Source organism: Leptosomus discolor, chromosome 5, assembly GCF_034619465.1.
Source record: "Leptosomus discolor isolate bLepDis1 chromosome 5, bLepDis1.hap2, whole genome shotgun sequence".
NCBI lineage: Eukaryota > Metazoa > Chordata > Aves > Leptosomiformes > Leptosomidae > Leptosomus > Leptosomus discolor.
The window spans coordinates 73,899,351-73,917,091 of NC_141395.1; the positions used below are offsets into that span (position 1 = coordinate 73,899,351).

A 17,741-nucleotide genomic window follows, 5' to 3' on the forward strand; every position below is an offset into this window, starting at 1 on the left:
TTATTCTCTTATTTGTAGGTACCCTTAGTTTATTGTTGACCATGGTATTAAATCTGTATCCTTCTTCTGTTAAGTTCTCCTCCAGTAAATAAATTTGCCATCTCTTAAACACGGGATGTGCTTTATTAACAAATGTTATCGAGTTGCGTTATGTTGTACTCTGCATAAGAATTTCTGCTGAATTGGTTACATGCAGATCTGTACAAAAGGCTACTCAACAACTCCTTTTAATAACGAATTGGATGAGATTGTTGCAGCCGTGTGCTGCAGCGCTGTTAAGATGAGTAATACTGGAGCGATGTAGGGTGCTTCATTTTTGAAAACACCATTTCTCTCTCAAATGCTTAATGTTAAACTAATATATTCCTTGTCAAAATGTCTTTGCATGTTATTTAGATGGTAATAGTGTGTTAGATTTATTTAACTGTGTGGGATGATAAACGGCATATAATTTGCATTTGAGAAGAAATGCATCAAAGGAATTAACATTTATGAAAGTTCTGTAATCTTTCAGCTTACTGTCATTGCACAGATGCCAGTGTTCGCTGCTGCACATGAACATTCTGCTCCTCTTAGTTGAGGATGTTTTTAATGTGTTTTGTGAAATTGTATTTTACTCGCCTCTAGAGAGCTTTAAAAATACCCTGTTTTATTATTTTGAGTAAGCTTTTTATGCAGACTTTACTGTTGGCTTTCTTGCGCCGTTAGGTAGCAGTAGATATATACTGTACATGTCAGGCTCGCTAGCAGCTTTGCTTTACTTTGCCAAATGTAAGAATTCCAGATGTATTTCTGTTTACGTTCAAAGCATGCAGTCGTGGAAAGCTTGCTTTCATCATTTCAGAAGCAGATAAGGGTGTTTGCTTAAAAGAGGTTGTAACCTCTTAAATTTAAAGGAAAGAAGTCTTAACACCTTTAAGAGGCAAGGATCTAAGTCCTTTTCCTGTTTACATTTTTCTCTTAGTTTTTCCTTTTCTCATGCAAATTTTCTGCTAATACTGTATACAACTAGTTGGTCATGCAACATTTGTTACACCTGGTTGTACAGCGATCATCTTCTGCACTAACAGATCTCCGGCAACTTCTTGGGCATCTTTTTCTTGAAGCGAAGTTTTAGTTTTAGTGACATGTCAGACGTAAGCTAGGTGCAGCACATGAGCCACAAAAGTATTTAATCCTTATGGCTCTGGGTTTCAAACCAGGGCTGCAACCCTATTTATATGTGTCAAAATGAGCTTGATATAATTCGTTTTGCAAAATCCAAGCTCACGGACAGCATTAGGACCCTGATTTACAGATGCAAAAGGTGAGATTAATTGCAAGAAAAAGGTCGGAATTTTAAGAGTAGATGATCAATATGAGGAAAATTAAAATAAAAAAAAAGAAATTTAAAAACCTCTTTAATTATAGTGCTGCAGAGGGTCAGACAGTAGTGGAATGGCAGTCAAGATGCTTACTGAGGTGATGTCATGAGAAGTCCTTTCCTTTATGTTGTATCTCCTACTCAATTCGAAGAGATGCTTATTAGAATTTGCCATTTTCATGTTGTTCCCTTCTCACCTGACTACATGCTGCATGAATGGTTTTTTCAATATTATTTAAATTATTGCAACGTGTACATAGAACAGGTTTTATTCTCAAAAACTCTCTGTGCCCAAGTCAACGTGTCACATAATACACTTTCCACACTAGGTACCTGTTGTAAATGCAATACCTTTTCGAGTTTAAGCTAGAAGATACTGCTATCCTGCACTTGCTGTGGAGGGCTGTGGTTAGCATTTTAATGGTCCTGTGTTTGATACTCTGAGATTGTCAAGGACCTTACTGTGAAAATCATTTACTACGTTGCATGTGCTAGTTAAAAGAAAAACAAAACAGAGCAAACCCCACCCTGAAAAAGAGCAATATAATATTGCACAATGTTTTTTATATTAATGCTGTGTGTCTTTTTGTTTCAGGAAAGATGTTGGTTTAAGACGTTTTTTTCCGAAGAGCCTACTAGATTCAGTGAAGGTAATTACAGTTCAGTCAAATGTATACTACCTAAAAAACCAGGTGTCAGAAATCTGAAAATTGCATTATCATTTTCACTGTATAGTTGTAAGGGGATTGCTGTGCAGTTGTGCTGTCTTGGTGAAAAAAATATCAAAGTTGTCTATCAGATTGGTAGGATATAAATCCCCGTAGTACAGATGTGCAACTGGCAGAACTAAGATAGTAGTGATTTACGTGGCCTTGCTGAGCTGCTGTGAGAGAGGTACCTCTACCTCTCAAACCTTGTGGACAAAAGTTCAGAAGAAGTCCTCACATCCTCTAGTATCAAATAACCTTTTCTTTTTTTTTTTTCTTTTTTTCTTTTTTTTTTTTTCCCTTCCCCTAAAAGATAAATGAGACTTCTGGAGAAAGAGGAAGGGAACATGCAAGAAAACAGCATATTTTTAGTGGCAACTCAATAAACCGTATTCTGCCTTCCTTGCTCAAGACTGTATCCAACTCATTCAAGGAAGATTTTCAGTGATTTCCACTTATGTTAATTCCTAGTTAAGACTATAAACGTTAGTTGAATCTCGCTTCCATTGAAGTCCATGTGTTCCCAGAGTAAAAAATGCAAATTTTTCTCGACATGTGTTGAAAAGAGGGATTAAGAATGGTCACCAGGTATTTTTACAGCTATAGCTGTCTTGATACGAATGTCCTGGTAAAATATCTCTCACTGTTCACATGTGAAAGTATAAATCATAAATCGGTGTTTTAGAGCTGGTTTTGGTAAGCAGTGATGGTTTTATAGAAATAATAGAATTCAACTTCAGATACAGACATTTTCTACGTTGTGATTTAAGTGGATAAAGAGAAAAGGTCTGTCATGAAGGGTTTTGTTTCAAAAGACTTTTGAAAATCAGAAGCTAATGAAGTCAAGTGGATTTAAGTAATCCCTCTGCATTTTAATTTAAGCAATTATCTGAAACTGTATTCTCTGCTAATGGGAGAAATTGTGGTGAAAGGCTCCAGATGTAAAAGAATGAATAACTGTCTCAAAAATGATATTGCGGAGCTAGAAAACTGACCAACAAAGAAAACTGCTCTTTAGAAATCATGAAATGGAGAGAATAACAGAAAGTAGCAGCAAGAATTGCCAGAAGGTAAAGCTGAGTAGAACCTCGAAAAGACATGAAAAAATGTTGCACATATGAAGAGGAAGAACACGGGAAAGAAAAACATGTCTGCTTTTTAATGAAAATTAACTCCCTGTTAAAAATAATCTAGGATTGGTTCATACGATTAAATGACTCTTTCACTTTGTGAAGACCAATGTTTTTGAACTGGCAGGCAAAGAAGGGCTCCTGATGGCTGTGAAATACAAAATTAACTATTTCTCTCTGTTAGTGAGGTAAAGCTTAGAGTGTAGTGCAGTGGGAATCAAATTTGTTGATGTCGTACATTTAGGAGATGCCAGCTATACGGGGGATATTGCTCTATTTGTAAGAGACCAGAAGGCTGGAAAAATGAAAATCAAAATATTTAACAGTGAGGTGATATACAGAGTTTAAAACCACAAATTTCAGCTTTATTTGAGGAGCTTATTAAATAACAAAAAAAAGAAGTGAGGGGTTTAGAGACTTCTATGTATTAGCTGATCACAGGGTGTCTGTAAGACGTAAAGTTGAAAACGAAAGCAAGTGCTGTCCTAGGAGGTGACTAGGGGAGATTTCTCTGGGAGGAAACATTAAAGTCATTGGACAATGTGGTAGATCTCATACATGCTGCAAATAGTTCTGTTTATCGGTGTTCAAGAAAGAGTAAGTCACCCTAATTCAAGTACAGAGGAGAAGTTACTGAGTTAACAGGGTATTTTCATTACTTCACTATGAAAGAGTAAGAAACCTTCCTGTGTTTAGCTTCGTAAATGGTGCCTCGAAGATGACGACTGCTAAGCCCTGCTCTCTGTGTGTAGCTGTATCGAGTATACATACACCATGGGGGAAAACTACTTACACTAAACCAACAACTGGAAGGCAGGAGGGATGCTGGGAAATGGATGTAAATCAGGTTGTGGTTAGTTTGCAGATTTGGAGTCTTCCCTGTTGCACTAGAGCATTCCTTGAGCTAAAGCGGAGAAAAAAACCCCACATTGTTCTTAGGAGATGTTTTAAGAGCAAATTTTCAGTGCATTTCCTTTTGAAGTTGTCATTTGCAGATATTCCTCATAAATGGCTTGCTTCTGTTATGGAAGAGGTGTGTTGTTGTAACTGACTTTCTATGTTTACACCTTACTAATGATCTCAAAGTGAAGAGCAAGTCATCTTGGTGGACTTATAAGAGCCAAACAACATATGCCATTATGCATGGAAGCAAAGATGATGCTGAAACAGGCCATGGGAACAAACCATGGGCAGAATAAAGTATCTTTGAACAACGGAGTGGCTGAAATACTTGGGACAACTTGAGCAAGCATCTTTTTTTTCTTTTTGTAGTGTCTTGCTCCTGGTATTTGCCAGGTGTTCTGTTAAGGCTAAGGTCTTCGGTTCCCTTAATGTCTGTTTTCCCTGTAAAAACAAAGGTCTAGTCTAGTCTAGTGTGTCTGAGTCCTAACGAAGTCTGAGGCAGCTCTGGGTGCAGTAGGGAGTTTTCTTTATCCTGCCCAATTATCTGCAGCCTGTTGAGTAGTAATCTACCTGACAGCTAGTAAAAGGTTCTGCTAAAGAGACACAGTAATTTGAAATGACAACAAAACGGCAGATTTCTTTGTAAACTTTATAACATAAAGTTTATGTGCTGAGCTGAGGGGGTTTTTTTCCAGCCCATATATGTGTCATTGCAAAACTGATCATCATTTTATATGTGAATATGCAGCACCCTTGGATCACTGCTATTAGAGTAACTCCTTTCTGAACACTCCTTTTAAAAATTTCTGGCTATTTGAAGTTGAAAGGCGTACTGAAAATGACTGCCTAGTCTGACTGGAAGTGCTGACAACGAAAGGAAGTTTATATTTGTGTAGTGCCTGAAGCTATTATAGGTAATGCGAAAGAATGAAGAGTTTTAATCCTGTTATAATAGGACATTCAGATATGTTTTAGTAGAGGAACAATGGTAATTCCTGCCTTAACCTTGACATACTGCAAAAATAAGCATGTGCCTTCTGTCATTGTTAGTTGGAAGGTACTTGTATTGCTTGGGTTTTTTAAACTGATTCAGTCACTTGAGACATGGGTCAAGCTTTGGCAAAGCGAAAAAAGAACAGATGTGTTAGGGTTTTGACATTTTGGCGTGATGTGATGTAAACAGTGATGAAAAACCAGTGGGTCACCTGGCTCTGCAGAGCATACCTGGGCTCTTATGACAGGGCAGATGACGAGAAGGTGCTGCACTCTTGTCTAGATGAATTCTAGTGTTTAGAAACAGATGGTTTTATTCAGGATTCTTGATTGCTTTTTCAGTTTTGGGGCATGTTAAAGAGATTGCTTCTCAGATTCTGTTTTTATTATGATATGGGTGGCAGCATTCCCAGGGATTATACTTTATATGCAGGCAGATACTTCACTTTTCATAAGTCTTAGTTTAGTTATCCTTTTTTCTTTTTTTGTTTTTTTTGTGGTTTGTTTTGGTTTTTTTTTTTTTTTAAATGCAGTTGTTTGAAAGCCTACTTGTATCCTCTACATGCATTGTTTTTTCAGGATATATAATTAGGTGTCTTGATCTGTCCCAGATGTTGGAAGGATGATTTGTGCTGCTCTTTCTACCCTGAAAACAGTTAATAAAAGTATATTAAATATATTTAAAATAGTTTAATATACATGTTTGGTTTATTTTTTAGATTAATTTTAATTTACTATTTAAATTTTATCATTTTGTGTATTGTCAGACTTTAAGATTCCACTATACTCTGGATAGTCTTAGATAATGTGTGCGGAGATTAAGATTCAGCTACAGCTGATATACTACCAGATAAGAGAATGGTGATTAAAACCTTGTATGAAGATGTAGGTTGCTTGGGTTTTGTATTGGTACATAGTTAAGAAGGTGGGAGAAACAAGGAACCTAGAAAAAATAGTTCCTGCAGAGGTCGACGTGTTGTCTTTTATTAGAATTGATTCAAATCATTATTAGTTAGGTATTCCCTCTGTAATGTGTAGCAGAAATAATTTGGTTCCCAAGCTGAAGTTAGAGGGCAGAAGTGTTACTTACATTTTGAAGCTGCTTTTTTTTTTTGAGAATTGTCTACATCTCATTAATAAAGAAGCTGTTAGTGATACTAAGCAACTGAAACTCTTAAAATGCACCATCACTGATCAGATTTAAAATAATTGATTTTAAAACATTTTAATATACAGGCCAAAACACTACGGAAATTAATCCAACAAACATTTCGACAGTTTGCCAACCTCAATAGAGAAGAAAGTATTTTGAAATTCTTTGAGATCCTCTCTCCAGTGTACAGATTTGACAAGGAATGCTTCAAGTGTGCTCTTGGTGTAAGTAGAGGAGGAATGTAACAGTCACCAGAATAGGTGCTGTGGTTATGTCTCTAATTGGTTTTCCTTAATTCTGCAACTAATTGCTTGCTTAGTTCTGTTTTGATGTAGAGACAAGTCCTTGGATTTCATTAACAACAAAATATATTTATTGATTTTATTTAGAATTTTCTCAGTTGACTGTTAAAAAAGCACCATTCATTAGTAGGGTAAGAACTGTACATTGTTAAATGTTTTTATTGGTGCTTCCTTTGTGAAAGTCAAGCAATTTTTAACCTGGTTTCCTGAGAAAATGAGACTTCTCAGCTTCTTCTGTTTGTAAATTTTGCTGTAATGCCTTTTAAAATCTACCAATTTAAAACAGATTTTGAGAAAGTAGACACTCAAGTAGAAGTTAGAACATCAGTGTCCATGAGAAGAGAAGAGGAAATACAGGAAATACATAGTTCTCGTGTAGACCTAAGATAACATGGAAATGCATTTTGAATAGCATGGATCCCCAGGATCCAGTCAGGTGGAGTTATGCTACTTACAGAATTATTTGATTTTAAATTCTGTTTTAAATTATTTGAAGAGTTTAAAAGCTGCTAGAGGTTAATTACTAAAAACTGTAATTATAATATTGGAGAATAGTGTTCCCTAGCAAGGTCTTGGCTTACTATTGAAATTTTGCCCTGTCTTTCTCCTTCGATTCTGAAGTCAAGCTGGATTATTTCAGTGGAACTGGCAATTGGCCCAGAAGAAGGAATCAGTTACCTTACAGACAAGGGTGCAAATGTAAGTCTATTTCTGTTTTCTTTTCTCAGTTACTGTCTTAACAACTGTGACCTGTTGTGAACTGAACTTCACACAAAGGGGAACAACAAGTCTAATCTCTGAGTTAAACACAGAAGAGCTGGGAAATCAGCACACACAGCTGTTACTCAGATAATAAGTCGTGATTTGGGATCGGAGAAAATGCAATTGATAGAGGTAGAGAGACAGTGTCAGCCTTAGCACTGACTTTGTTGGCTTTTGTACACACTGAAGTGCTCACTTAAGGAATTTGAAGCGTTAGTGGTGGCTTTTTAACAATGAAATGTGCAAATTATTCTAAATTATTCTCCCCTTTCTTAGGGAGAATGCGTAAAAGAAGAGCTTGTTTAATCAGTTAGTGTTTAGCGTTTGTGTAGTCATTGCTGGCTTATTTGTTTTACCTTCATACCCTTAACAGCCTTTTCGTTACCTGGTACCGACTGTGTTACAGTATTTGGTATACACCTCCATGGTGCAAGGAGGTTGGGTTCAAACAGGTGCTTCTAGCAAAATGTTTGTGACTTTTACAGCCATGTCTTAAGTTGAGTCTGTGTCCAGCTTCTTTTAAAATTTAATTCAGAGCTACTGAAAAGGTTTGGTGATCAGGAGCCAGCTAAGAACATCCCTTTTACAGCAGTCTGGAGCTGTGTTAAGTATGCTGAGAGTGCCGGTTCCATGTGGTTAACCTGTTGAGTTTTTCTGTGTTGACCACCAAGAAGTTGTTCTCACTGTGTACTTCAACATGTGCCTGGAGTTACTCACCAGTGACCTCTGTAGGCAAACCTGGTGCTTGGTTTCATTTTGCAAATACTCTGGATATGTTGTTAGCCAAAGCCTAACAAAACTGCAGAAGGAAACAGAGGAACAGTTTTTTACAAGTATAACTCAGAGATCAAGGTCTACATGTGCTTTTGCAACATCAGGAATAAAGGCAAAGAATTTTGCTGTAATTTTGACATTTCCCCCACTTTTTCCGTTGCCTTTCTGCAGCCAACTCATCTAGCAGACTTCAATCAAGTGCAAACGATTCAGTATTCAAACAGTGAAGACAAGGACAGAAAAGGGATGTTGCAACTCAAGATAGCAGGTGCACCTGAGGTATGATGTTGGCAGTTGTAATAAACTCACTAGCTTCGGTTTTCCTGGGAAGGAGTTAAGTTTAGCATGCTAATCTTACTGAAGATATTCTCTATATTGTACTTTTGTTCTGCAACTTCATTCTGAATTCTTCTACTGTCAGTGTAATTATAACACAGTAAATGTATCCTTCACTTCTGTACACACGTGTTTAAGCTGGGGACGGCCTGTCTATGTATGTGTGCAAAGGCTGCAGTTACTGTTCAACTCCTCCCACTCCTCCTGTAGTCACAGCCAGCACGCTGTAGTTCAGCGCTTTGCATTCTGAGCATTCTGCAAGTGTTTGATTTTTCTTGTTCTTTAGGGGGAAAAGAAGTTGAGTGTGAGCAGTCATCATTATACTACTCAAATATTTTTGGTTTTAAAATAGATTCAGAGCTCGTGACATGTTTTAGGTTTTGCATCTGGTGCTTGTAGACTTTGATATTTGTAGAAGCAACTTAATTTAAAAATGTTAGCCCTTAAATGCAACTTAATATTAGCCTGCAGATGTGTATGATGCTACATCCTAAAGAGGAAACAGAGCAGTTTCACTTTTGCGAAAAGGGGAAATATGAAAGAGGGAAACCTTGTTCCCTTATATTACATGGAGGCAGAGCTGGAAGTGAAATGAAATCTTTTCCTTGGTCCAGTGCATTGGAAAACAGTCACTGCGGTAGAACAGGATTGAGGGCAAGTTGGCAGATTTGTGCAGAAGGGGATGAATGTTGGCGGTATTAAAATTAATAGCTTGTCTATATGTGTCTCATCTCTTTTTCCATTGTCTATCTTTTTTTTATTATTATTATTTTTATGTTTTTTGAAATTGGGAAGGTTACTTTTTAGGGCGAAGGATAAATTGGTGCCAAAGGGTGGAAAAAAGATACCACCTGTAAGAGCTTTAAGGAATAAGCAGCTTCTTCAGAATTGTCATAATTACAGCCGTAAATGTCTTAGCAGTTCTAATGAACAGTTGTTGACCGAAAGTTTAGCTAGCAAGCCACTTAATAAGCCCAGATTACTATTACGTTTGGGTGGAGAGTTTTATCAGTTGTGCTTTCTGAACCTTGTGTTTATAATTTGCTGCCTAAAAGGTAAAGCAAGAATCTGGTAGTTCTTTGCTCACCCGCATTTTTTTGTTTACTGTCTGCAAGTGTGTGTAAAGTTCTGATGCAATGACGCAGCTGTTCTGCGCAGTGGTTGCAACTACAATAATACCTCTTTGTTGGCGCCTTGTTTTTTTCCTTCTGTAGCCTCTGACAGTGACAGCACCGTCCTTAACCATTGCAGAGAATATGGCTGACTTGATAGATGGATATTGCCGACTGGTGAATGGAGCGACGCAATCTTTTATTATCAGGCCACAGAAAGGTAAGGAGGTGTTTCATTCTGGTAGTTGCCATACTCCTATCTACTGATAGATTATTTTGCACTTGAATAGAAGACACAAGGTAGCAGTAAAATCCTCACTTGGAGGCTCTTATCTTTCAGGGAGGAACCATGAGGTATTTTTGTTATGAGAAACACGATAGTTAACGTCACTCCATCAAAAATTCCTTAATGGTTGGTAATTTAATTTAGACTGGTTTTCAGTAACCACTGCTTTACGCTATTCTAAACTTAACTATAGCAGAAGTGGATTGTAATTAAAGGCACTCCTAACAAGGACGTGTTACCTTAAAATGGGATTCCCTGATATACAAGTGGGAATTCAGAGAGGTTGGTTAGAATTTGGGTAAGTTTCTGACTAGGGACAATTTTTTAAAATTTCTGCCTCCCTACAAGATACTCAAAATGTCTCTGTTTAAAAACCAGAAACTTTGAGACAAGTCCCATGAGCTTGTCTTATAAAACAGAAAAAAAGCAGAGATGCATTTTGTAGTGTTAATCAGTTGCTTTTGTAGCAACCCACAAGCTGGAAGCAGCAAGACGAGCGTGCAGTTCCACCTAGCTTTAAAGAGAGAATTTTAAATTTCATTAGATTTTTTTCTAATTTCAGGCAGCTTTAATTACTGAAAAACATCCAAACAAAACTGCTTAAGAATGGAAATTTCTGTCCTCCTGTCCTAATCTTTACTCATCCAACTTTTTTGGTTTCTAAAATAATGAATAAACTATTTCCTTCTTCCCTATTTGTAATACAAGAACATACACAAACTAACCCCTGGTCTGTAGTTGTTCGGATAGGGTAATATTATTAAGATAGCTCAGGTCTTTCCCAAGTCCATATATAGCATCCTACCTGTGCATGGCAGAAAAAAAGCCCCAAACTGAAACTTGGTCCTTCAGCAGTGAAGAAGTGTGATTGTAGGGTGTTTGATGTTCTGACAGCACTTAGTAATTGTTCAGATTATTCTTAAATTTGCATGTTCGTTTGTTATTTCTGACCCTTGCCATGTGTGACTGACCTGTAGCTCCAACACAAGCAGCTTTGTTAGAATTCATGTCAGTCACACAACCTTATCTCCATACAAAGGGAAATCTTTCCTCAGCACAAACTTGGCTCTTCTAGCCAACATGATGTGCAGCTCAGTGATGATAAACAGTTGGCACCGAAACTGGACACCAAAAGGATAAGCTAGCATCAGCGATAATGCCAGTTTATTGTTCTAAAAAGAAAATCGGCATCACAAACCAACATTTTCATTTCACTTGACCAGTCTATACCTATGAGCAATTGCCTTTTGTGCCGCCTCTTTTCTGAAGAGTCATGGTTTGGGGTTTGTTACAATCCTTATTATTCACTTCTAAGGCCCAGCGGATTGGCTGTTTTTCAGCCTGAACCACAGTAGCCAAAGTTGAGCTTTTAAAACTTTTTTGTATCTTAACATATTACCTCTCCCCTGGTTCTCAGGTCCTCTGCTTTCTCTTCAGAGGCACACATGTGGAGCATGTCCAGTTCTTGCCACTTCTGCACTGGTGGTTTTTCAGTCTCTCCAGGCTACATTGCCAGTGCTATTACCAGCTTGTTCCTCTGCTTCTTGAGTGGCTTTTCTTTTCTTACCTGTACACAAATGCTCTTAACTCCACAAAATACCACTGCCTGATGATTTCCAGTTCTGTCATTCACAACAGCAACCGCAGGCAGTCAAGGCTTCATCAAGTCTTAGCTCTGTTTATCCAGCCTGCCAGCTTCCAGTGCTGTGCATTGTGGCACTGGTTGTGCTCCAGTCACGTTGTTTCCATTGCTCAGCCAAACCCTGCTCTGCTGTCCTCTGCTGTTCTTGCCCAAGCAAGGGAGCAGCTTCTAGTCAAAACTTCTACAGGATTCACCATGTCCTCTTCAATACTTACTTGTTTCATGATGCACACGAGCAACAGCCATCTAAAATCAGCAGAGCATGTGAGTCCTGACTTACTGCTGCTGCAGGTGGCAATGAAAATTGACCCACTCTATTTGCACTTTTTCTTTCTAATTCTTGGCTTCCTCTGACCTGACTTGCTTATCATTCAGCTGTTACATCTTCCAGGTTCACTAAGCTCTGTGAAGGGCAAGATCTCTGATTCTTCTGTGTTGCGCAACTGTGCCTTGCACTGGGGTTTGCTGGTAGGCATGAATGCAAAATAAATCAGTACGTTTAATGGAGTGTGTTTCTTTCTGTGATAGTCTCATTGGTGTTTTTTAACATAGAGCAAATGAGCAGTGATTGAGTTAAAGGAACATTATATAGCACTTTGGGAACACTCCTCTTTATGCAAACATGAAGAGAATCCCTCCAGTTAAAATAAATTGTGGTGTCCTTTTGTCTGAGGTTTCTTTTTTTGAAGTTCATAGCAATACTCAACATATTAATTAAACATTTCATAGAAGAGCTGTCCCCACCATGATCTGCATTCCCAGCTTGCTCCCTCAGTGAGCTTTGATTATATAAGGCACATCAGAAACAAATCACGTAGCAGCTCTTGATCTACAGATGTGTTTTCTCCCCTCTTTGAGCTTTCCCATTCCCTGTTTGTTGTAAATTTACATGTTTATTACAAGTCTCTTCATAAATTATCCTTCTTGATTACTAAAATAACCTGTGCTTTTGTGATATTTTCTGTTTTGTTTTCCATTAATGATCCAGTTTCTCTTAATTTGGTGAGAGCACTTGGTAATGTTTGACCTGGACAGTATTTGGCATATTTCCATTCCATTTGTTTCATTTTTCATAAATATTTTGGTATACAGGTCCCTTTAGACCAGTGTGAAAACATTAAACTTAATATTTCTGTTTCCATTATCACACTTAACTCTTACAGGCAAAGAGCATAAATGAAGGAACTAATAAAAACTTAAACTCATACTGAGTGGCTATTTACTGATTGGAATATGCACTAAGTAGCTTTCCTGTGGTCTTAACTCTAGTAGCTGAATTTTATATCTATTAATCACTTCAAGATTTACAGGTAATGCAAAATTGTCAGAACTCTTACAAAAGGTTAAGATGACTCTGGAAAAAAACACCTGAGCGACTGAAACAGTTACCTGATTGTCGTTGCTTTATACCAGAACTGACTTTTACATTGAAACATTCCCTTTAAGTCTAAAAGGATTAGAGATAAATGAAAATTCTGAGTTTCAAAAGACAAAAATCAAATAATCCATAAAGTTCTGCAAGGAAATGTTTTCTGTTTTCACACAAATTAACCGTGAGCACTCTTTTCATTTGAATAGAATGGCAACATGTATTCTGATTCTTACGATACTGGTATCACTTTGACTAATTTGTTCCCTCACTGATTTTGGTTTCACAATAATTTCAATCAGGTGAGGACAGTTTACACTGTGGTAAATCAGGATACTTGAGAGTTCTGTTCATGTCTCCTGGAACCACCAGTTACAGGAGTGGTGGAAGGTACTGGGTGTACGTGCCAAGGTTTTGGTAGCAGCAAGGTTGCAGGGGTGGGCACAGACCAGGGGCTGCCCTGTGCTGGTCAGAGCTGCCTCTGCACCATTCCACCCCTTGCCTCTGTGACACACACACTTGATAATTATCGTTAAAATTCGCGTTCCTCAGCACTTTCACTGACATCAACAAAAATTCCCAACATCAAAATCTAAGATAATCACAAAAGCAAAAGAAAAACCCAACCAAAACCCAGTATATCCAGAATAAAATCCTCTCATCCCATCAACACTTTATGACAACACATTCCCAACACCGGCATCCGGACTCCCCACAGTTATTGCGCTCCCTGGTATTCCCCAGTCTGAGTTTTGGCCACTGCTTCTTTCAGTTACTGTTGCTGCCTTCAACTCTTGAAGCCCCACGTTGGGCGCCGTAAAGATGGGTTACCCTGGCCAGCAGCTGACCTCAGCTGCTCGCTCACTGCCCCTCTTTTCAGCGCCAGGGGGAGAAAATAGGATGAGAAAATTCGTGGGCCGAGGTGAAGGCAGGGAGATCACTTAACAGTTGCCAACGTGGGCAAGACAGAAGTGACTGGAAGAAAATTGCTTTATTACCAATTGACCCGACCCCTCCCCGCGAGGGGTGCAGGGGTGGGGCTAGGGGTTGCGGTCGGTCCCTCGCAGCCCCTCTCGGCCGCTCCTCCCTCCTCCCACGGCTCCTGCTCCAGCGCGGGCCCTTCCCCGGGCTGCAGCCCTTCAGGGACAACCTGCTCCCGCCCGGGCTCTCCACGGCCGCAGCTCCGGCGGGAAACAGCCCCCGGCTGCGGCCTGGGGCCCTCCCCGGGCTGCAGGGGGGGCTCTGCTCCGGCGGGGTCTCGCCAGGGCTGCAGGAGGGGAGCCCTGCTCCGGGCCTGCACCCCCTCCTGCCCTCCTCCTCCTCCTCCTCCGCCCTCGGGCTCCCTCTGCTGCTGTTCCCTCCTCGGCTTCCCCCTCCTCTGCCCGGGCCGCCTTTGGCCCTTTCGGAACCCTCTTTTCCCCCCGGCGCCCCCAGCTTGGCTGAGGGGCTCAGCTGTGCCCTGCGGTGGGGCCGCTGGAGCCGGCTGGGACCGGCTGTGTCTGGCCCGGGACAGCCCCGGCCGCCCCTCACAGAGGCAACACCTGAGCACCAACACCCCAGTACAATCATGTATTTCCCATTTTTTTTAATTGAGTACAGAATTGGGCAAAATGTTGTGGGTTTCAACTTGTGAAAAACAACATATGCTTTTACTGTGATGCTGTTAGTAACAAATTTTGACTTCAGACCTACAAGGATACTAATGAATATTTTGTATTTTATTTGGGATATAAGCTGTAAATGGATGAGCACCAACTTGGGAAACACTGCCTGAAGTGAGCAGTTTGTATCCAGAGAGCACGTAGGCGTCTGTAAGATCAGCTTTGATACGCCATTTCAACAGTAGTTCCATGCGGATGGATTTTTCTTGAATTTTCTCCTATGAAAGGAGAGGTGTCTCTAATACTACTTAATGGTAGGGTTTTATTTCTGGAGGCCTCTTTTTTTTTTTTTTTTTTTTTTTTTTTAACATATGCTTACTTTTCCACTTTTCCTGTCCATATCTGGCCCTCCACTTGACGCCCATCTCCAGCAGCCAGAAGGGGGATGTTCTCTGTTTAGCCAGTCAATGCATACGTCCGATTGCGGCTTAAGAGCGGTGCCATGAGCTCCTTCCTTCTCCCCAGGGCTGAGCGTGTGTTGTCCACCTGCCACACTCCCATCAACCCAGCAGACAAGGGCCCAGTTCTGTTGGGTGCATAACAGTGTGTTGCTCTAATGCTAATGAGAACAAAATCAGTCTTGCCCCGTGGAATGTGGCGAAGGACAGTGAAAAGGAAGATGATCAGATAAAACAGCGTTTCAGTTGTGTTGGACCTGTGCATGCTGTCTGCTTTTCCAACCAATCTGGAAACAAACATTGATTTAACTTGGGTCTCTGCTTTTGTCTGTCCGTCCCCGTCATTTCCTTTCCTGTTTTCCAGCCATCTTCAGTTCCTTTCACCTCTGTCACACGCTACCCGTTAACTACATCATACTACTACTCCTCAACTGTGTAATACCACTTCTATTCACATTCTCCTTATCTCACAAAATGTTTAGAGTGGGTTTACTACTAAGATGGAATCAGGATTTTATTGTGACAGAGGTGTTTTATTGTCATTCTTGCTTTGTATTTTGCACCAATAGGAAGCAGTTCAGTAAGTGGAGACTTGCAGGAATAGAATGGGATTCTCATCGTTAAGGAAATTTAATACTACTCTGGAAAGATGGATTCTATCTTTTTTGGATAGTGTATTTCAGGTCACTTAAAGAATTTGTAAAAGTGCGGCTTAACAGAGTTTGCTGGTAAGGTTCACTCTGTTACTACACAAAGGAAATATACAAGATCGAGTTAGAATCAATTTGGAATGATTTGCACAGATCTTGGAGATGTGAAAAGGTAAGAGGGACCCTCCCATTGAGTCATGAGGTTCAGAATGGATCTCCTTGCTTTCTAAACTCCTCAGAGAGAAGTCTAGGTGCAGCTAAATCCACTCCTAGTCCCAGACTTGGTCAAGGGTTTAAGTCTAAAGAGTTATATGTGTTTGTGGCTGAGGGATTGTATGTGTTTATGGCCAAAGAGTTATATGTATTCACTTAATCCTTTATATTATTTAGCTGATATTTCAAAGTTTACTCACAATTCACTTGCCTTTCATCCAGGCATCTAGTGGTAGTTCATTCTGAAGTTAAAATCCTAGGTTTCCTGAAGCAGGCTCTCAGGCACCGGATTTTATAAAAATAGATAATTTAATAGAGTGGTACAGCAGTAGGGTCACCTCCAGCAAGGAGTCCCCCAAAGGGTCCTAAAAAAGGGAAGGAGGAGCCAACTGAACAAAGAAAACCCTGGGCAATTACACCCTTAAGACTCTTCACCTGCCCCCTCATGTGACACTTTGATCCGACAGTAGTATTTGGGTCTGAGATCTTCTTGTTCCTCATTGGGTCTGAAAAATTATTCTGGTCTGACATCATTTGACTTCTTGTTGAATTACTTCACTGTCTCCAGACAGGCCGTTATCTTGTCTAGTTTCAGCTGCTGTTGATGGCTGTAGCCTTAATGCCTCCTTATCGTCTGATTTACACAGGTTCTGGAGGCCCCATTTTGACTAAGTGGGTGTATGTTCAGTAATCTAAGTGGAAATTCACAGCTTGTGGCCTAAGGCATCAGCAAATCTAACTATGCATGCTAAATAAGTAAAGCTAAGCAAACAGTGTACTAAATCACACAACATTATAATTCTAAGTGATTCATTATGTTTAAAACTCACTTATTTAAGCTAAACGAGTAATATCTCTTAATATTGAGAGGCATCCCTGCTCAAGGGGAGAGTTGCCTGGCAAGTAGTCCAGTTGCTGTCCAGGGAGAACTTAAATTAGGCTCATCCACTGTTGGTAAAAGATCTCATTGCTAGAGATCACCACCATGCAGCCACACTGCCTAGCAGGGAGAGCTCTTAAATTCTTTGTGATAGGTAGTAATTGACTTCAGCATGCTCTAGCAGTTGCCATCTGTGGTATTTCTCACTTTCTTAAGAGGTTGGGATCTACATTTGCAGGAGAGAGAAGCAATCTGATCTGCAGCTGAGGTCAGTACTTTGACCATATGAAGCATTGTGGCCCTGCAAGTGTTATGAAATCAATCACTGATGTTTCTGAAGTCTCCAGATATGATACTGATGTGCTCTACACACAAAAAAAACCCTAGAGGAAATCAAAATTCCATCTTTAGAATACAGTTTGAATAGCATGCCATTTATATGTGATGGAGCTACATATTAAAGAGCAAGGAAAGTTATTTTGAATAGCTGCTTATTCATTGTGCATCTGTTATCTTGATTTAAGAATACAGAATGGTGAAGTTAACTGTGCAATTTAATAAAGTTCTTTTAATGGAGGGGTTTGTATGTTCGTGTCACTTTCTAAGCCTTTAAAAATAACAGACTGCAAGTATGTTTTACCAGTAACGTCTGTGATCCATCAGCGACATCTAAACCATTAAATCAGTTGCCGAATGTAGGAGCAGTGTTGGAATAACTAGCAGTAGCAGTTCCTTGATGTAAGCTAGAACACGGGATGCTTTCGCAGGTAATGACTGACAGCTGATGTAGATATTGGGTGGAATTGAAGGTTCTTTTGAGTTCTTCACAACCCTAGGGAGGCCTACATAGTAGCAGGCAGGAGTCTTCTGCCTGTTTCTCCAAGCTTGATGTCTTTTGTCCAGTTCCATCCAGTACGAATCCTCTAGTGCCCATTATAGTCTCTTTTTTGGGGGTATGAACCCCCCAGTCTTCTGTTGCAAGGCTGTCACCTTCATGCCTTTGGTCTCGTACTTGTCACTCCACGCTACTTCTAAGGATCTTTGCCTTTTGTTTCCTTCCCCAAAAGGTATAATTTACCCTAATTTATCACAATATTTTTATCTCTT

At 39.7% G+C, this 17,741-nt stretch overlaps 1 protein-coding gene across 27 annotated transcripts in view; it reads left to right on the forward strand.

Annotated features, from left to right (window-relative positions):
* Positions 1-17,741, forward strand: part of PTK2 (protein tyrosine kinase 2) — a 164,160-nt gene that overhangs the window by 75,535 nt on the left and 70,884 nt on the right. For 23 of the 27 annotated variants that reach the window (XM_086466084.1, XM_086466085.1, XM_086466110.1 and 20 more), the window contains 5 exons: positions 1,959-2,013; positions 6,333-6,473; positions 7,173-7,250; positions 8,259-8,366; positions 9,638-9,755. In XM_086466084.1, coding sequence (XP_086322210.1) covers positions 1,959-2,013; positions 6,333-6,473; positions 7,173-7,250; positions 8,259-8,366; positions 9,638-9,755 — 500 coding nt within the window. The remainder of the gene's footprint in view (positions 1-1,958; positions 2,014-6,332; positions 6,474-7,172; positions 7,251-8,258; positions 8,367-9,637; positions 9,756-17,741) is intronic. The other 4 variants (XM_086466095.1, XM_086466102.1, XM_086466105.1 and 1 more) reach the window with 1 other exon arrangement.